This window comes from Misgurnus anguillicaudatus, chromosome 14, assembly GCF_027580225.2.
Source record: "Misgurnus anguillicaudatus chromosome 14, ASM2758022v2, whole genome shotgun sequence".
NCBI lineage: Eukaryota > Metazoa > Chordata > Actinopteri > Cypriniformes > Cobitidae > Misgurnus > Misgurnus anguillicaudatus.
The window spans coordinates 14,966,057-14,987,549 of record NC_073350.2 but is presented as its reverse complement, the minus strand read 5'-3'; the positions used below and the strand labels follow the sequence as shown (position 1 = coordinate 14,987,549).

At 36.7% G+C, this 21,493-nt stretch overlaps 1 protein-coding gene across 1 annotated transcript in view; it reads left to right on the top strand.

Moving 5' to 3' along the window:
- The window catches only part of ly75 (lymphocyte antigen 75), a 40,217-nt gene extending 21,252 nt beyond the window's left edge, over positions 1-18,965 (top strand). Inside the window, exons 13-35 of the mRNA XM_073875952.1 lie at positions 50-192; positions 298-379; positions 979-1,050; positions 1,506-1,635; positions 3,343-3,378; positions 3,490-3,659; positions 3,739-3,812; positions 3,965-4,038; positions 6,099-6,238; positions 6,325-6,433; positions 6,583-6,746; positions 7,864-7,993; positions 8,095-8,315; positions 8,412-8,574; positions 10,362-10,520; positions 10,699-10,821; positions 10,982-11,170; positions 13,653-13,876; positions 14,851-15,041; positions 15,129-15,277; positions 15,645-15,767; positions 17,032-17,214; positions 17,349-18,965. Coding sequence (XP_073732053.1) covers positions 50-192; positions 298-379; positions 979-1,050; positions 1,506-1,635; positions 3,343-3,378; positions 3,490-3,659; positions 3,739-3,812; positions 3,965-4,038; positions 6,099-6,238; positions 6,325-6,433; positions 6,583-6,746; positions 7,864-7,993; positions 8,095-8,315; positions 8,412-8,574; positions 10,362-10,520; positions 10,699-10,821; positions 10,982-11,170; positions 13,653-13,876; positions 14,851-15,041; positions 15,129-15,277; positions 15,645-15,767; positions 17,032-17,214; positions 17,349-17,521 — 3,222 coding nt within the window. The 3' untranslated portion in view covers positions 17,522-18,965. The remainder of the gene's footprint in view (positions 1-49; positions 193-297; positions 380-978; positions 1,051-1,505; positions 1,636-3,342; positions 3,379-3,489; positions 3,660-3,738; positions 3,813-3,964; positions 4,039-6,098; positions 6,239-6,324; positions 6,434-6,582; positions 6,747-7,863; positions 7,994-8,094; positions 8,316-8,411; positions 8,575-10,361; positions 10,521-10,698; positions 10,822-10,981; positions 11,171-13,652; positions 13,877-14,850; positions 15,042-15,128; positions 15,278-15,644; positions 15,768-17,031; positions 17,215-17,348) is intronic.
- The last annotated feature ends 2,528 nt before the right edge of the window (positions 18,966-21,493 follow it).

The following is a 21,493-nucleotide window of genomic DNA, read 5'->3' as shown; positions in this document are numbered from 1 at the left end:
TTGTGAAGAGATTTGCTAGTTAGATCAAATGTGTTTTATGGTTTTGTAGGTGTTCAACGAGGAGCGTTTGACCCGAAAGCGTACATGGGAAGAGGCAGAGCGATTTTGTGAAGCGCTGGGAGCTCATCTGCCCAGCTTTACTAATGTTAAAGAAATGAAAGCATTAGAGTTTATCCTGAAAGGCACTATAAGGTAGAAAAATCTTTTTATTTTTAATAAAAGTGTTATATACTCTCACAAACCCACATCCTGTGAAACTCATAGGCTTGCATTTGCGTTTTTTGTCCCCCTAAACAGTAGTGATCGTTTTCTCTGGGTGGGGCTAAACCGAAGAAACCCGAATAACAACAATAACTGGGAGTGGAGTGATGGACGTCCAGTGAGTCAATAAATGAGTGATTTCCAAAAATGATGGCTAATCATTAATTGGCTAATCTGAGCAGTAATGCTCTTGTTTCTCATGTAATTTTTATATATTTATGTCTTTTGCATGTAATTATTACGTATACATTTAAAAATATTTTGTATTTATCAATTCATATTATATTATATTATATTATATTATATTATATTATATTATATTATATTATATTATATTATATTATATTATATTATATTATATTATATTATATTATATTATAGACGGTTTCAGCAGTAACAAGATAAACAAGCCGCTATCGCGGTCCGCACGTAACTTCCGGTAAACTCCGCTAATAATAAATAACAACAAAGTACTTTAAACGTAGTTTATTTATATAACAAGCAAAAAACCAACACATAGATAACCTAGGAAACCTAAACATTTGTTATTTTCGATGAGGAATTTGTTCAAGAGATCAGTTTAGAAACTGGTCAGACCATTAAAAACGAAACCAGAAGTAAAGTTCGGATCCAGACGTGTATCACGTGCGTCCGATGAAACCGTCTAATAGTGAGGTGTGAAATGTGCAAGTTCTCAGATGCTTTTTTGTTATCTAGGTTACTATGACAATATTTCCAGAAGAGTTTCAAGAGGATGATGAATATAACAGGAACTGCATTGCTTTTAAGGTGGGGCAAACATGAATCCCAAACAGTACCCTACCTTGCATGACCTCTGACCCATTATATTATGACAGCCGAACATTAGCAAAGAATTGATACATAGCATTGTAGGCTTGTAAATGCATTGTAAAGAAAGACATTTTGGGTTTTGCTGCAATGACTACTAAAAAACAATAGTGCCTTTGTAAAATGTATAATCTGGTGGCAAATTCATCATTTCTTTTTGATATTTGATATTTTTACTATTGATAGTGTGTTAATAAGGAGGATATTTTTTTTTACCTTTAATCTAAATCTAATCTACACATAAATAAAGTCATGCTTGGTTTTGTGTAAATGACACAATCAGCCTCAACATACCATCATAAAGTTGATGCATGGTTGCTTGGATTTTGCACAGTTGGAGTTTAGTCTGCTTGTGATAATGAATGTGTTTGTGTGCTTATGTGTCTTATCACCAGACGTCTAAAGTATACTACAGGCAGTTTTACTTCATGCATTTACTTCACTACCCCGCGTATACTCGGCCGTTCGATCCCAGCACTTTTCACTGTGATGCTGAATTGGAGTGGGTGTGTCAGATACCACGAGGTACACAACACCTAACACCCTCATAACACCCTGTTTATACCTAGTTTTAAGATGCATTTTGGTCAAGTGGACAAGATTCGCGTCAACATCTGGGATTTTAATCCGTCTCTTCTGTCCCTTTTTGTCACTAGGTGGTGGTCTGTGGGCTTTCATTAATTTCGAGCAGGAGAAATGACCACTTTAAATTGACGCAAAATAATATTTGGTCAAAGTCTGCTGCTTGTGTTGTTAGTAAACAAGCTGCACAGAGTTTTTGCACAGTGATGTGTACGAGTTTTCTCTGATAGTTTAGAATGGAAAAAAAGCTTGTGCAACTTTCAAATGCACGCAAAATGAAACAGAAATGAAAGAGGCAGAAAGCAGTCGCGTTAGCTATATTAATGACAGCAGAGCCTAAAGATGGTGTGTTCACGCTAGAAGTCAGGTCGGATGTAAAAACATGTACATTTGATGCTCAGTACATTACATTAGATAAATAGGCAGAGAGTAGGCGGTCTTGCATGTCTTCACCAAAAAAGTAATCAGGTCGAAAGTGGACGAGCTCACAACGTTTTACACCCAGTTTACACCTGTCTTAAGCGTCCTCCATTTGTGATCCAATCAGCCAAAATGCATCTTAATACCAGGTCTAATAGGCCCTAAAACACAAAACTTTCTTGTTAAACACTCCCTTGCAAAGTTTTTTGTTTCCTTTTAGTACTTCTTTATGATTGATAATTGTAAGCAACTGTATTCAAGGGAGTGGGACTCATATGTTTATTATGCCTCTGTGTTATATTGTTTTGTTAGATACATAATTGTTTTAAGTATATATAATATTTACAATACACAATATGGTTTTTAATGATTTTTTGTGGGGACAACTATTAGATGGGGGGAAATTTACGCCCCTGACTGTATTAAAGGTGCCATAGAATGCTTTGAAATAATATGTTAAATAGTTTTTTTGTTGTAAGGTATGTAACTATATTAGTGCAAAAAAAAAATCCAGGAATGATTTTGTCCATTTACAACCCTAAAATTTGTCCTTTGAATGAAATCATGAATAATATTATTGAGCTCTGCTCTGATTGCTCTGCTCTGCGGCTCATGCCAGTAGCTCACATTAATAATCAGACCTTACATGTTTGAGCCTGTATCAGACAAAAATACAGATTTTGAGAAATTACTCATTGTTTGGAGATTGTTAATGGATGTTTCTGAGTGGAAAGTTTGTGTGTTTTTTCTGTTTGGATCTGCAAAATGTAACTGTAAAGTCAATAGTAGAACTTCACCTTAAACTCTACCATATAGCATTAATTAGCATGTAGAGCTAACTCCGCAGACACAACTTTGTTTTAGCATTTTAACAACTTTGTAATTAATTTAATGTTGGGGCATACATCGTGACTGTGACGACACAGTCGGTGTTATGTTGAGATTGGCCTGTTTTTCAGCAGTCTTTTGCGTGCACGAGGTTGACATAAAGTGAGGAAACAAACGCATTTGAGACTCACGATATGTCATTACCATGTACAGAGGTCTTATTATTCATCTATGCCTATGTAAATACAGTTTTTATTCTATGGCACCTTTAAAAATAACCATACACAGTTATACAGCATGTATAGTTAACTATACAGGTCCAGTTAAGCATTTTGAACATAAAGTAAAATCTAAGTAAATCTTGGTTTAATCTAGACTTTGTATTTTTTCGCTATTCTCAAGGTCAAACACCGAAAACCCCAGAGTGGTACAATCCAGGTAGAGAAAATTTATTAATACATTTATTTTGTATCGTTTGTGATTTGTGAAAATTATGAACACATGCACTATATTCAGTGTTTGCGTATTTCTTGTTTTATCTTTAAACAGATGGACACCATAACACATCTTATTTCATAGACGATCAAGAGTTTTGGTTTGTAACGGAGCCAAAGTTGTCATTTGATGAAGCTGTTTTGTACTGCAGCAGCAATAATAGTAAACTCGCAGCACCGAAGAGTCCTCATGCTTTCCAGCTCCTTCGGCAACAACTTCTTAAGGTACCAGAGAAACTGCAAGTTACTAAAGCACAAGTGATAAATGCATTCATATAAATGTAATTGTGATAATCTTTCGTAGTATGTAAATTTACCTGGGAAGCAACAGAGATTTTGGGCGGACATTGGCTTTCATGGTCCTCATGTGCCATATATGTAAGTTGTGATTTATTCTACCTTATCTAAACTTTATTTATCAGTTTAAATGCAGGAAAGATCTGTATGTATTCAATTGTATGTTTATTTTCTTATCAGTTTGTTTTTGGAGTATTTAGCAATACTGTACTGATTTGTGTGTACTCATGCAGGGTGAGCCCCATGCACTACTATCATACTTCGTTAATGGGCAGATGCACCTTCATCTCGTCCTCTCTTGACCGTGGTAAGAAATTTCATTGTTCCTTTCAAAAATTATTTTGAAATCTTGCAGTGAAGCATCTGAACATGTTTTTCTATTTGCTTTATAATTCATTCAGTTGGCTTCTTCAGTTAAAATTTACAGTATTAACTCACACAGTGATGGACTGTAAGCAGTAAGGTTTGTTCAGATTTTGACTTGCATGCATGGCTCTTTCAGCCTGGTCCTTTTTACAAGGGGATAAATTATAACATAAATGTGACCCTGTCTGTGAAATCCAGGTTAAAGTCTCATAATCTAATTGCAATTTGCTTGTTTCCATTAAATCACAAAAATGCTCTTTAAAACATTTTAAATGCCATCTCAGTCAATGCCAGCTCAAAGGCATTTTGTCATTAACCTTCCTAAACCCTTAGTTTCCACTTCACGTGGGTCTTTGAATTGATTGTATATATTAATCATATAAATAATATAGATATTTTTGTTTACTTCTCATCTATTCGTTAATGCTGTGTTTTGGGAGATATAAAGTACTTTTGTACCCATTTACCACAAAATTATTCAACTGCACCATTAGCTTGCATGTGAAATGATGATCTAAATTTTACTTAAGTTATTAAAGGGGACATTTCACAAGACTTTTTAAGGTGTCAAATAAATCTCCGCTGTCCCCAGAGTACGTACGTGAAGTTCTAGCTCAAAATACCATATAGATAATTTATTATAACATGTTAAATGTAGCATTTTGGGTGTGTACTTTTAAATGCAAATAAGTTTATCTCTGCACTAAATAGCAGTGCCGTGGTATGATAGTGCAGATTGAAGGGATAGTTCGGCCAAAAACGATATTAAACCCATGATTTACTCACCCCCAAGCTGTCCGAGTTGCATATGTCCATCGTTTTTCAGACAAACACATTTTCGGATATTTTAGAAAATATTTTGATCTTTCTGTTGATTAAATGTAATGTTACGGGGTCCAGCCATAGTCCACGACCTTCAAGTCCAAAAAAAGTGTGTCCATCCTTCACAAATTAAATCCAAATGGCTACAGGATGATAAACAAAGGTCTTCTGAGGGTAATCCGTGCGGTGTTGTTGTGGAGGTGTCCATATTTGAAGTGTTATTGACGTTATTAACTACCTTCCGGTAGCGCTGCCATCTTAGAGTCATCCGCATTCAGGATGAGCGATTACGCAGCATACAGCGGTTTCTCTGTTGCTGCTCTGTCCCCCGCCCTCCGAATTTGTCATACGTCACTAAGAAAAGTGCGTACACTACACTACGCTAATACTCTCTCCTGAGCCTAAGATGGCGGCGCTGCCGGAGGGTAGTTGATAACGTTGAAAGCGTTTTGAATATGGATATTTCTACAGCAGCACCGCACGGATTGCCCTCAAAAGACCTTTGTTTATCATCCTGGAGCCGTTTGGATTTAATTTGTGAAGGATGGACGCACTTTTTTTGGACTTGAAGGTCGTGGACTATTGCTGGACCCCGTAACATTACATTTAATCAACAGAAAGATCTAAAATATTTTCTAAAATATCCGAAAATGTGTTTGTCTGAGAGACGATGGACATGTGCGGCTTGGACGGCTTGGGGGTGAGTGGATAATGGGTTTGGTGTCGTTTTTGGCCGAACTATCCCTTTAAGGGCCGGCATTATCCCCTTCTGACATCACAAGGGGAGCCTATTTTTTACCTGCTTTCAGAGAATGGTTTACCAAAACTAAGTTACTGGGTTGATCTTTTTCACATTGGGTCATGTACTTTCAAAACAACTGGAACAAGCCTAGTATTTTTTTTTATAAAGATCTTTTGTAATTACGTTACAATTTGTAAGCCTTTTGACTAGCAATTTGTGATTTTTGGAACCCACTTTATTTACACATAAAAAAACAATAAAAATAAAGTATCATTACACATCAATATTACTTTTTGACAGAAATTATGTGCTGGAAGAACGTTCTGTGCTGGTCATTTGTTTGGATTGTGGGATTATGTTAAATGCCATGGAAGTCCAAACACCTTGATAAACTACACAGGTGTATGTAGCAGATAAAATCTTTTTTTTTTTTGTAGGAATTCGAGCGAACTGTTATGAAAAACAGTCGTTTGTGTGTGAGACCCTTAATGTCACATCTACAGAGAAAGGAAATCAAACAGAACCCCAACAACCTCGCTCCAGGTGTACAGGCACAAACCAGCATTTCAGAGACAAGGTTTGCCATTCAACGATGACCTTTGTGCCCACGCACGCATAACTTCTGTTGTATCTTTATATTACTAATCACATCTTGTCTTACAGTGCTACTGGGTTTTATCGGACTCTCATTTACAGAGTTTCAAACAAGCCAATGACCTCTGTAAGAGTCTGAAAGGCTCGCTGCTTACCGTATCTGACCAGGTTGAACAGGGTGCGTATATCCACGAAGTACATACATGCATACGTACACGTGTCTATGTAACCCAGGCTAAAAAAGACATGTAAATGTTAGCACTTTACAATGCTTTGTTTCTCTCGATGTGTTAATCCTTGGCATCTTCTCTCTTGCTTTGTATCTAGATTTTATCACTTCCCTTTTACCACAGTTACCATGGCAGCCTAAAAGCTTTTGGATTGGCCTAAAGTTCAAACCTGGTGATACTCAATGGGTTGACAATTCGCCGGTTTCATACTTGCACTTCAATCCGCTCCTAGATGGCCATGTCCGACCCATGTACATCAATGTAAGTATCAATATCCGCCTTCGACAGTGTATTTTAAAAAACAGCATGTACAGAGGAATAATCTACAAACCTGTCATACACTTAAAGACATTGTTTCTCTAAAAATTCAATTTTTTTTCATCGTTATAAACTCATGTGGCTTTTTTCTGTGGAAGACGACAGAGGATATCTAAAGAATGTACAAACTGTTTTTCCCATTCGGGTGAGAATCCAGACTTAGAAGGTGTCCAGCATCAGAATTTTTAAAAAGCCCTTGAAGCCATTTTTTTTCTTACTATAACCATTATTTTTAGAGGATTTAAAAAATATTTCCTATATAAAAATTTACATTTTTTAGATGATCATTATCAAAAATTATCATTACCGGAACATGATATTACATTAAATATATGCATTTACAAACTCATGTTTCGGTAATGAGAACTAAAAAGTTGTCTGGGTACTATGACAAACAAAATTTCAATTTTTATCTGGAGAAAAAAAAATAAGAACCGCTTACCTGGTTGCCATCTTTAGTGTCACAGTCAATTATGTCCCTTCCAACAAATTTTTATTTGAAAATGTTAGTTCCTTGAGAGCTTAAACAATGATTGAAAATTGTTGTGGAGGATGAGAAAATTGGATTTGGACTCATTTATATTCCTTATTATTGTCTCTCCATTTACCAATGATCACCAAATACTACATATTTCTTTACTTTGAATGTTTATAGTATAACATGCACTGAAGCTTTTTATTTTTTAGATTTTTTTAATTATAAATATTTCCATGTCAAAGAACCCAAATCCAGTCATGGACACATTGCGGTAATGAAACTTTTCCCTTTAAATGTGGAAAAAACAACAAATTTGGTTTATATAATGTAATTTGAAATCATTTGCAAGAAAGTACATGAAGAGATGTTTATAACTGTATGCTTCTTATTTTGATACTCTTACTTTGCATATACCATACTTTTTTATCAAAATGTTTCATGACACCTCATAAGTCTTAATTTCGCGAGAATCACCCATTCCTGTTTATTTTGTGGACATAGAGAGACATACTTCAGACTTTGCCTAATGGATTAAATATTTCTTTGATGTAAAAGTTTCTCTAACTTTGATTTGCACGACAGAGATTTGAAGAGGAGTCCATGGAGCTATGTGCCTTCATGTATACCGATACCCATTCTGACTTGATGGGTACCTGGGACTTCACTTCCTGCACTGACCGTCAGCCTTCTAGTATCTGTCAACATTATGCAGGTAGATCTTCGTGTTTTTATATCTTAATGCTTAATGTTAATATTATTGTCACCTATGTTCATCTATTCCTTAACAATATCTTTCTCTAACAACTTCCCCAGATAAACCAGAAGAACCAGTTGTGTCTCAAGAACAGTTTACGGCCGATAATCACACATTTAAGATACTGGAGAAAAACGTAACATGGAGAGATGCTCAACAGTTGTGCCGTGAAGAGAACATGACCCTGGCCAGCATACCAAATACATATGTCCAATCAGTACTGACGGTTAATGTTGTCCGGAGAGGACAGCCCCTCTGGATTGGCCTATTTAGTGAAGATGTGAGACTTTCAAATTTATGGACATAAATATACAGAAAAATATTGTATATTACAGGTCAGATTCAAATGAGTGTTGTTTATTTTATGTTTATCAAGGATGGAGCGCACTATCATTGGACAGACCACAGCCATACTGTGTTTAGCCGTTGGACCCCTGAAGCCACAGCAGGGTCCTGTGTGTATCTGGATACTGACGGGTTTTGGAAAGCTACCGGTTGTGAGGAACAACTTTCAGGAGCAATCTGCCATATCCCACACTGTGAGGATCATAACAATGTTTAAAGGCGGAGTGCACAATGTTTGAAAGCCAATGTTGATATTTGAAATCACCTAAACAAACACGCCCCTACCCCAATAGAATCTGGACATTCTTTTAAAAGACCCGCCCCACACATACGCAACCCGGCAAGGATGTCAGTTAGTAGACACGCTCCTTACTGCTAGGGTTGCCACCTTTGATTCGTGAAAAACCGGGACACTCAGATGAAATTTATTTTTGTTTTGTTTTTTGGAGGGGGGGGATCAATAATATTTGCAAATATACTATGTTAACAGTTGTAGGACTCTATTCCCTCTCTTACCTATATTTGTCCTGACATAGATGCTTTCCCTGAAGTAGATGCACTCCCTGATGTAGATGCACTCCTTTCTACATTAAATACATACATTAAATACACTTTTGTATAAACATTGTGTAAACATATACTGCATAATTATATTCTATTATAAAATATAACCATTTGTTCAAATATAGGATATATTCTTTAGCAATTAAAACATGATTACATGTATTATAATAGATTATAAACAACTTTTTGTTTTTGTTATCTTAGTAAATTTGGGCAAATTAAAACTGACATTCCTCACCTCTTTTTCCATGTGTATTTCTCGTCCCTTTTTGCTGCCTGCAGAAGTCTCGGCTGTCCCTCAATGAATGCTTTAAACTCCAAGCATGATCATTTAAAGTTTAATCTAACTTGAAGTTCAGCTTTGACCAACCCCACTGATCGTTTTAAAAGCTGACTAGCAACTTAACTCAAACTATTTCATCCAGGATGTGTGTGTGTGGAATCTGTGGATGCGACGCGTGCAACCAACCGACAGCATAGGTAGTTGCTAGGCGATAAGCTGAGCTTCCAATCAAATAAAAGTAAACGCCTGGCCAATCCACTGTGTAACCTGTGCTGCGTCCGAAAACTCAAGGCAGTGACTCGTTGCCTTGCTGCCTCATGAGGAAATGACTTCGGAGGCATGAAGGTAGCTCAGAGAAAGACTTTCGGACACACTTCTAAGGCAGCGTGTTTGAAATTTAAACAGAGAGCGCCTTTGTGATAACTAATCACATATTTGAAAACTACAATACTAATTTCTCGCTAGAAATGCAATTAAAAGGTGTAAAAAGTGAAAATATACCTTTATTTACACTAAATTGGTGGTCCTGGCGCGTCCTTGGCCGCCATTTTATTTTTTCGAACTCGACTGGACTCGACCAATCACATTCTTAATGTACGTCCACGCATAGGTATCTCAGGAGACAGGAAGTAAACCAAACATTGAATTCGGACATGCCTTGATGCCTTGGAAAGCTGCCTCAGAGGGCAGCAATTTAGAGTTTTCGGACGCAGCCCTGTTCTATTTTACCCGGTTACGGACACAGGATTGGATGAACACAGAAACAGTGGAAGGAAACACTTTAATTTGAAACCAGGAAATTCTGCTTTAAAAGTTCATTTTCACAAAAAACCGGGACAATTCGTGTCCCGGGAAAGAATATACATTTTCTCAAAAAAGAGAACAATCCCGGGAAAACCAGGACGGGTGGCAACGCTACTTACTGCTGATTGGCTATAAGTGTGTTTTGGTAGTCGGCCCGTATCCTTTTCCAAAGCGTTTTTTTAAACATTGTGCATTCCATCCTGAAATCAATTCATGAATACGAATAGCTATGCTAGTAGCTCTGTAGCTTTTTCTGTTGATGTATAATTGCTAGCGGCTAATAGGTCAACGCAACGTTATTCTTACATTTTAAATGCATTTCTGTAACAGCTGAGAGCATCGCACCCGAAGTGGATACGATAAAATGTCCTCACAAGAGCAATGGACAGAACTGGATTCGATTCAGGAACAACTGCTACACATTACTGCTCGGCTCCTCCAGGTGGAGCAAGAGCGACATTAATGACCCACAGATATGCAAGAATCTTGGTAAGATTGATTCTTCATTATTTTTATTTTATATGGCACAAAATGTCAATTGAGATGCAGTTTGTGAAGCAATGATGTTTCTTTTTTATCTTTGTATACTGTATAAGTCTTAAAAGCAAATAATTGTGTCTTCAATGCCCAATGATACCTTAAAAACATTAGCATGTATGTATTTTAGCTGCAAACGGAGAAGCTCTGACCATTCGGGATGAGGAAGAGAATAATTTTATCACGCAGCAGCTGCAGCCATTTAAGAATCTGGCTCGGTTTGTGTTTCTGGCAATGTACAAAAGCACGACAGGTGAGATTAGTCTACCTCCACCCTGTTAAGCATATTATTTTACACACTACACATACAGTAAACACTGGACTGTTTTGGTAGTGACACGCAGCAATACATCTCCTAAATTATCATTCTTACTGTGTGTATAAAGGTACAAAAGTGTTACTTTCTCATGCAGATGAGCAGCTGAAGTGGCTGGATGACAGCAATGTCCAGTACTCTAGTTGGAGACACGGTGAAAGACCGAACATTACACAGCCCTTTATGGTTGGGCTAAATCTGGATGGAGAATGGCAGGCGATAACAAATTCGGAGTATTTCAATCCCGTCAAACAGCGGACTATTGTGATGTGCAAGATTGAGAATGGTATGAAATTATTTTGAACCTTTTTTTGTCGCATTGCCGGATTACAACAGTTTAAAGTCCCCCTATGGTGAAAATCCAGTTCTTATTGCTGTTTATATGTTTTTGTGGTGTTATTAATGTGCTTTAAGACAAACCATGTGCAAATTTATTATTAAACACCATTGCTGAATATTTTCCCCATAAAATTCAAAGATAGACTTAAAACTGTTTGAAATTCAACCAATCATCTTAAAACACGATAAAACTAGTGGATCAGGCAGTACTATAGAAATGTATACCGCATAGACTTGACACCGCAAAGATAGCAGCACTACTTACTTCAGCGACACGAGCACACGCTTACGGAAGAGGATTAGGGCCACTAGTGAAAAAAATATTTGAATTCTGACTTTATTCTCAGAATTCTGACTTTATTCTCAGAATTCTGACTTTAATCTCAGAATTCTGACTTTATTCTCAGAATTCTGACTTTATTCTCAGAACTCAGAATTCTGACTTTAATCTCAGAACTCAGAATTCTGACTTTAATCTCAGAATTCTGACTTTAATCTCAGAATTCTGACTTTAATCTCAGAATTCTGACTTTAATCTCAGAATTCTGACTTTAATCTCAGAACTCAGAATTCTGACTTTAATCTCAGAGTTCTGACTTTAATCTCAGAACTCAGAATTTTGACTTTAATCTTAGAATTCTGACTTTAATCTCAGAATTCTGAGAGTGGCCCTAATCCTCTTCCATACACGCTGCCACACGTGCAATGTGAATGTTTTAACCAACATCAGCAATGAATAAAATACCTGCTGCAAACGTACAACTTGCGGATGCATTGTAAACTATCTGCAACATGTTCGAGAACTGCCGACTGTTGCACTTATGTACATATATTTTTATGATACAATCTGTGCGTTTGATTGGAGGCAGGGATTCATTAGCATATTCATAGATCATTCAGTGTATACTAAATGAGGAAAGGGTGTAGAGTTACATTCAAGCTATTTTAAAGCATTAAGAAATGATTATAACAGGAAAAGATTTTACATATGCCGTTTTGATTCATTTTAAAGGCAAGGTCCATGATCTCTGAAAGCCAGTGTTAACATCCCCTAAACAATCACGCCCCTACCCCAATAGAATCTGGACCTTCTTTTGATAGACTCGCCTCACACATATACAACCCAGGCAACGATGTCATTTAGTAGATACGCCCCTTATTGCTGATTGCCGTTTTTCAGATACCGTGCACTCCACCTTTAAGGAATAAAATTATCAACTACAGGGGGACTTTAAGTTTAAAGCAAATGTATTTACAATGGACACCAAAGCATTTGTGAAAGTTACATTTTTATTTAAAGAAATTTTTACATTTTAGTTTAAAGCAATTTTTTCATTTTAATTTATATTTTATCTCAAAATGTCTTTGTTTTAAGACATTTTGTTTTGAAAATTCCAAAACATACCGTAAAACTTCAAATAATAGCCGAGTCCCAAATAGACGCCTGTCTCCTTTAGACGCCTGGTGTGACGACAGGTTTGGGTAAATAAACGCCTGTCTCAAATAAAGGCCTGGTCTGTTTTTTAGTTTCGGGTTGTATTTAATCTTCTAAAACCCGTCAGATAGTCTGTTTAAGACAGTTCTATGGTGCAGATTGAACAGGCTAAAGTTTTTTTTGCTTACCGGTAGATGTCACGTGACAGACGCAGTCGTTCCTTTACTCATCACTATGACAACACAACAAGCTTCGTCGCCAGGATTGAGGTGATGATGACAGTAGCGAAGTGGCAATCGGGAGAGTCAGGACTTTTCCCGGTGGGCCGGTAGTGTTTTTGGGACGCTGATAATAGCGGGGCTTTCAGTCTTTTGTCATGCATGCACACCCGCCACACATTGTATTTCTCACGCGGAAACACTATTTATCATATTTAATATGCTGCAGTGCCTAAAATGTATCTGGCCGCACTGCTCTCTCTCTCTATCAAGCCCGTCTTCCCTAGAGTTCTAGTCGAGCGAGCCAATACAAAAAAAAAGAAAGAGGCTACACAATAGCCAATCAGAAAATAGCACTGTTGTATCTGGGTAAGATTTCACGCAACAACCAATAAAAAAACAAGGCATATAATTGTTTGGCTTTATTTATACTGCCAATAATTTAAGACTGTTGTTATTACACGAACTAATTTGCCCAAACACATTCAAATAAAAAATAAAACGTAATATGTGGTAACCTCCTGCTGTCATGCTGGAACAATTAAATTAAAAGCCTGTCTCTTATAGACGCCTGTCTCTTTTAGACGCCTGTTGTGATGATAGGTTTGGGAAAATAAAAGCCTGGGCTATTATTTGAAGTTTTACGGTAGTTATCCCAGATTTTAACTGTGGTCTCAGACTTTTGAACCTTACTGTATAAATATTGATTTTAACCTAAACTCTTTGTCAAAAAACAAAGTGTTCATTCATGTTATTCATGCAACTGTCTCTAAAAGATTCCAAAGATGAGTTCATGAAGAATGTGGTTGACGTTCAGGCTCCAGAAGGCATCAGTTATCGTCGGGTGGCCAAAAAAATGGACTGGTATCAGGCACTACAGGAGTGTGGCAGTAACGGAGGTCATCTCGCCAGCATCACTGATAAAACAAATCACGACAACATGGCAATGATCGCCAAAAGAGATGGCTTCCCCCTTTGGATCGGCCTCTCCAATCAAGATGTACAGAATTTTTATAACAATAATCTTTATTAAGAAATAGCAGTTTTAGTCTTGCATGCCTGATAAGAGTACCCAGCGAGCAATTAAAGGCTAAAACAAGGCAAAATTTGGCTGTCAGTAGAAAGTTAATCGACTTATAACCATAGCCCAAAAATGTATCAGTAAAATATTAAAGGGCACCTATGGTCCGATTCACATTTTACATTTCCTTTGGTGTGTAAGTGTGTATTAGTACATGTTAATGATATGCAAAAGGTACAAACCCCAAAGTCAACGATGACGCGAGTTATTGTCTCCAGCTTAAATCTCATTTCTTGGACTACAACAAACACACGGATTGTAGGCAACAGTTTACTTCTTGGGATTGGTGATGTAGACAAGACCGACATTATCATAATTCCTCCCGCTTCAGACTCACAGCCTGTAAGTTAACTCCTGTTAGCATTGCATTGTGCGCGAATCTTTCAAACATGGTAAGGAGCGTCACATTTCAGGTTGACGTCAGAGATATTCAGGCCAATCACAACAAACAGATTAGCTGGCCAATCAGAACACAGAGCTTTTTTTTAAATCCGTGCGTTTCAGGAAGAGAGTGAAATGTGGAGCTACAAAAATGTACGTTATGTTGAAAATAATGTGTTTTTTGAACTATAAACCACACAAACACATTGTATTATACCACTTATTCAAAATAATGTTGTTTTTAGCAATGAAATAGGTGCCCTTTAAAAGAAATTAAATGAATCCCCCTGTAATCACTGTTGACTTTGCTTACATGATGGAATATCATACATCTCACAAGTTATTTTGGCAAAAAAAGACCAGTTACCAAATTCAGGTTTATTTTGGCTAGAAGTGGGTTCCTCATACCTGAAATATATTGTGCCTATAGTTAACCTAGACAGTGAAGTTATAGCTGTTGCTGGCTAGGGACTTTGTAGTAACAAATTAGTAAAATATTGCTGTTTCTCTAGCTAAGCGGATGGCCCTTTGAATGGTCAGATGGGACTCCGGTAATATACAGACCTGATGGATTTGTGTATGATGGCCATGGAACTGAGGAAAAGTGCGTGTTTATTGACTCTGAAGGCACGTGGACGGCGGTAAACTGCCATGCGACGCAAGAGGGGGCCATCTGCTACAACCACGTCAATGACAAGACCAGCCAGCACACATTCACAGAATTTTTTTCTGAAAAAGTTAACCTGAATCTTGGTTTCACTTTAATTTGTGTTTTTTTAATAGAGACCAGTGCGCTTGTCTCTACTGATAGCAGCAGCTGTCCAAAGAGTAATGATCAGACATCTTGGGTCGTATTTAAAGATCACTGTTACTCTTTCAATATGCACAACTACTCTGTACTGAACATGGAGGAGGCCAAGAATTTGTGTCAGGCATTGGGTAAGTTTCCATATTGTATTTTGATGTGACCTACTGTATATTACTGCATATCTAAGTATATGAGTTCACCCAGTCATATATTAAACAGACTCACTATGCAGCATATTCTGTTTAAAAACTTTTTATTTATAGGAAGAGAGCACCTGGCATATAAATCAGACCGCAGTTTTATTTTCATGTGCCTATTAGGGGCAAATTGTACATTTAAAGCTCACATAACACATGCTGTTTCTGCTTATCTCATGTTAATCTTGATTACCTATTGCATCCTACATATCTCCAAAGACTCTTTAGTTTTAACCCACAGACTAAGATCAAGCAGGATGTCTCTAATATCACATTTTCTGTTTCTCTTATTAACTGGCAGATTCATCCTCCAAGCTGTTAACCATCAAGAGTAAAGAGGAGAATGATTTTGTCTCCAAGTTTTTAAATGAAAACCCTTCCATCACCAATCGAGTGTGGCTGGGGCTCAACATCGACTCAAAAGGTACTATTATAATATTAATATACCTTATGAAAGTCTCAGTAAAGTCATTTCTTTCTATTTTAAAGTTAAAGTATGGTTCACAGCGCTGATTATAAAATCCCAGACTGTAAGAAGATTAAGATTGAACAGAGCACATGTTATTCTTTATTTATTTATACACTCACCTAAAGGATTATTAGGAACTCTAAACTGAATGTCAGAATGGGAAAGAAAGGTGATTTAAGCAATTTTGAGTGTGGCATGGTTGTTGGTGCCAGACGGCCGGTCTGAGTATTTCACAATCTGAGAATGGTGTGAAAAGGGAAAAACATCCAGTATGCGGCAGTCATGTGGGCAAAAATGCCTTGTTGATGCTAGAGGTCAGAGGAGAATGGGCCGACTGATTCAAGCTGGTAGAAGAGCAACTTTGACTGAAATAACCACTTGTTACAACCGAGGTATGCAGCAAAGCATTTGTGAAGCCACAACACGCACAACCTTGAGGCGGATGGGCTACAACAGCAGAAGACCCCACCGGTTACCACTCATCTTCACTACAAATAAAAAAAAGAGGCTACAATTTGCACAAGCTCACCAAAATTGGACAGTTGAAGACTGGAAAAATGTTGCCTTGTCTGATGAGTCTCGATTTCTGTTGAGACATTCAGATGGTAGAGTCAGAATTTGCCGTAAAACGGAATAAGAACATGAATCCATCATGTTAACACTGTGCAGGCTGGTGGTGGTGGTGTAATGGTGTGGGGGATGTTTTCTTTGCACACTTTAGGCCCCTTAGTGCCAATTTTGCATCATTTAAATGCCACGGCCTACCTGAGCATTGTTTCTGACCATGTCCATCGCTTTATGTCCACCATGCATCCTCTGATGGATACTTCCAGCAGGATAATGCACCATGTCACAAAGCTTGAATGATTTCAAATTGGTTTCTTGAACATGGCAATGAGTTCACTGTACTAAAATGGCCCCCACAGTCACCAGATCTCAACCCAATAGAGCATCTTTAGGATGTGGTGGAATGGGAGCTTCGTGCCCTGGATGTGCATCCCACAAATCTCCATTAACTGCAAGATGCTATCCTATCAATATAGGCCAACATTTCTAAAGAATGCTTTCAGCACCTTGTTGAATCAATGCCACATAGAATTATGGCAGTTCTGAAGGGCGAAAGGGGGGCAAACACAATATTAGTATGGTGTTCCTAATAATCCTTTAGGTGAGTGTACATCTCACTGAATTGACCTTTATACGTCTCTCTTTCTCTAAGGTAAACCCACAGGATGGGAAGATGGCAGTGAGTTGGACTTTTCTAGCTGGGATCAAAAAGTAGGGCCAGATTTATCAACGAATACATTGCAGATATGTGCAGTCATGGTGTCGAGTACAGGTACCTGGACCCAAGCTAGCTGCTCAAACAGTCGCAGTCGAATTGTCTGCAAAGCACCTGCCAGTGAGTCTCTAATACTAAATTTCTATCCTTAACCAGACTTAAGTAAATCTGAAACAAAACAAAAATTTCTTAAATGCATTTTCGTTAGAGCTCTAAGACTTTGAGTAAACTGAGAGTTTTTTCCTCCACTTTAGAATTTGGGAAGCCCGTGGCTGTGGTCTTTTTGGTCATCGTGCTCATCTGCATTACCGCAGCTGCTGGATTCATCATTTACAAGAAAACCCGACACCGCTTCACTTCGTCTGTACGTTACCAACGCAACTTTGATGACGCGGATGACACAAGTATGATCACAGATGCGGATTGATGCTTAACCTCCATATATGATGTCAAATGAAGCGTAGCTACATTGTGCCTTACAGTACAAACACTTTACTATGTCAACAACAGACATACCCGTCTCAGTGATTCAAACTAAAGTTATTTATTGTTGTTTATGGCACAACACAGCTCAGTCGGACATCTCGACAGGAGTGGTGTTAAATTATTTTGAGGTTTTAATCTTTAAATTAAAATGTCTAAAATGCTTGTATTTTTAAAGAGAGGACTGCAGGTACTTACAGGGAAAGTTCACCTAAAAATGAAAAAAACTTTACTTGTCCTCATGTTTGACCAATCACATATGACATTCCTACATAAGACACAAAAAGGAGTTATTTAGCAAACCTCTATAAGTGAATGGTGACCAATGTTTACCTGGCCTATATAAAAAAAGAATCCTCGACAACAAAAGTCACGTGGTTAAAAAAAAACATGAAGATGAATAAAATACATTTTATTTTTTGGTGAACCTTGTATGTGTAACTTTGCCTTTGCATTATTGGATCAGGGTTTTTCACTCCTCTTGATCAGCACTGAATAATAACCTTTAGAGTTTAAATAGTTTTAAACTTTTTCTCTTATCGAAGATGTGATTTTAACAGAGCTTAACTATTTACAAATCATTTAAAGCACCTTGGTGAGATTCCTAAAAAAAATTATTTCATGTGTTTCATTCGTTTGATTTATTTATTTGTTTTTCCTTTATTGGTATTTAAGAATTCCTGAATGTCACTCCTTGAAGTATGGATTTATTAACTAAAAATCGATTAAAATTAATCAGCAGCCAACAGAAATAAACATTCCTGTCAAACTAGCCATGATGGTGTTTTCCATCCCAAAAAGCAGGATGTATCTGTTTCAGATGAAGCATTTGTTTAAAATTCCTGTGATGACTGCCTGGGATACATAAAATGTACTTTTGCCATTATGGCCTTTGTTCTTTACAGTAATATTTAAGTGCTGTACAACAGTTTATGTCAAAGGTAAATATCAGTGCACTGAATGCTGTACATGATGTCTATGATAAGATAATAATTGACACAGTCAATTGTAATATGTAATATCCTATGCATTCTTATGCTTAACTCAAACTTAAACTACTGAGATGTGATGCACTTTGAGCTGTGTGAAATCTAACTTTAAGCACAAATTCACTTTACGTGAAGGATTTATGCTTTGTACATATTTTGTAGTATTTATGTAGTTCTTGCTGTTTATTGTCTGTTTAGGTTTTTTCTTTTTTTTTAAGACAAGCAAACTACACCAAAGATACTTCTGGAATTGATGGTAATATGTTGCAATGTTTTCATGTTGCAGAGACTTTTAAAGAGAATATATTGTGATCCCTTTTGTTACTTGACTTGACTTTTGGCTTTCCTCTGTTTTGATCGCAGCAGAAGATGCTCAATAAAACAATGTGATTCTTCGGATGTTAAATGTCCTTTAGTGCTGGATATAAACTTAAACGTTGTTGGGTTCCTAGATTAATTGATTATAATCAGTATGGAAGAAAACATATTGTCCGCATTGTAAAAAAAGCATGCGACCAATAAGTCATATTAACATGTTTTTACATTAAATTAAGCAATTTCAACTTGTTTTTATATATTGTAGCATTAATATACATCAATATGTTACCCCGGACAACAAATAAAACCAGTTTTAAGTCCCACAGGATATTTGTAGCAATAGCCATTGTATGGTTCAGAATTATCAAAAAAGTCAAAAATCATTAGGATTTTATGCAAAGATCATTAACGTTAGAAGTGGATACAGTTGGACTTTTTGGTATCCCAAGATTCCAGATTTATGTGACCAAAAATCATATCCTAACAAACCATACATCAATGGAAAGTACATTGAAATATGAGTATATTTGCCTAATATGTTATGCACGCTTTATTTAAATGTTTAAAACTTTATGATAGCATTCCACCTAATAAGCAACCAAATAATTAAAGTTTGATATCTGCCCTGCTAAAACCAATAGACACCATCACAGAAATTGTATTGGTCTTTGTTGGTCTGAATTGGTTCTATGTATTGGTTCTAATAGAATATGGCCCAAAACACACTACAGTGTAGTGGTTGTAATGGTAAAAGTTGTTAAAATTGTCAAGTCCCATAATAGATATTTTGGTAGTGACAAATGTTAACAACTTATTTTAAGGTTAATGTTTAATAAAAGTATGCCCCACTACGTACTGACATAAATTTTAAAGTTATGATCAATAAGGAACATTCGGATAAAAGGCCCTCTGACTGGACTTATGAAAGTTATAACAAATTTTTAGGATATTACATGCACACTTGCTGTGTTGGAGTAACAAAGTGATTGCTGCAGATGTGAATAGAAAAAACAAAAAACAAATTAGAATATTTTTTATCAAAATTAGATTTCTGGTAGACTGTGTGCGGTTACAAATGCAGTATTTTTTTTAATGATGCATTAAACAAAACAAGACAAAAGCTGTGTATTTACAGGTAAGTGCTTTCCTCCTGTTTCTGTACTCTAATTCAGTGTTTCTCAACCGGGGGTACGCGGACCCCTAGTGGTCCGTGGCGTAATTGCAGGGGGTCCGTAAAACCATTTAAAAATATATTTTTTAATTATCTTACATTATTTGTTGTTTTATTGAATAAAATAATTTTTTAGTATTACTAGTATTACAGAATTAAGGTTGAAATGTATTGTTACATGTTGCTTTAAATGACCTTGTGTGTTTTTATTTTTGCCAAATTGCAAATTTCACATTAAACAAAAGATTCGTCTTAATTTAAAAGTGTTGTACCACAGAATTGGTTGAATATGAAGCATGTGTTGTGTTAATGTGTTAATATGAAGCATGTGTTAACTGGAAAAATCATTGTGTTTGGAAAGAAAATAGTGGTTGGCGGCTGAGAACAGGTGTAGTGGGGTCCATGAAACTAGTTTTAGATATTATGGAGGTCCAACACTCCAAAAAGGTTGAGAAACACTGCTCTAACTGTGCTTTTTGGCGGTTTCATCGGTCTCGCGCGCGTTGCCTAGTTACGCCTGGTGCGAAGTTAACTTCCGGTCTGTGGTTGTTTGTCGGTGTGGCTAGCGACTAAACTGACCTCTGGAACAAATATCCTGTGGAAAATAAAACCGTTTCCAAAATACGAGGGAAGACAGTGACCATGGATCACAGCTGTGTGGATTTGGCAGCTAAGCCAGGCAAGAATCTGTTGCTAACATTTTATACATTCATTTACACAGTAACGCTAGCTTAGTGTAATGGTTACTTTAGCTAAAATTATGAATTAATGTAATTAATTGGTTATTTATTAAGCTTGTTATTAAAAAATAATCTACTCTAGACTCTGTTTTTAATGATTTTTTTGTGAAACTCAAGAAGTTAAGTTTGGGCCAAAAAAACTGTTGGCGTTGAAACCATTATTGCTATCTTAGCGCTAACAACTCTAAATTAAATGTCAAAATCAGACATAATTTTAGTTTAATGAAGCGCAAATGATATATTATGACCAATCTATTACATAGATATTAATTCAAAAATATTATTGTTCATTCAAGCAATATCCAGTCTGGTTGACACTACACTATTAATCAGTTAATGTCTTGTACAGCAGTACTGTAAGTGGAGGGTGTCATTTACAGTCTTGCCGTTTTATCTGCTGTTAAAAATAGATGCTGGCAACTGCAGGTCATGAGAGGGAGGATTAAACCCTACAAGGGCTCCAAAGATGCCGACTTCAGCATCATTATGGAATCACTTTTACTTGGAGAAAAGGTAAAAATTATGAAAATGTATCTTAAGTCTTAGTAAGTCTTATAGTTTAAAATGTACAGTCTCGAGGGTTTTCCACGGTTCTAAAAATTATTTACAGTACTGATTGATTATAAACAGTACTGGTCCTCTATTACTGTCTTTATAGCAAATATGCTTCCATCCCACCATATACCTAAGTGAGAAGT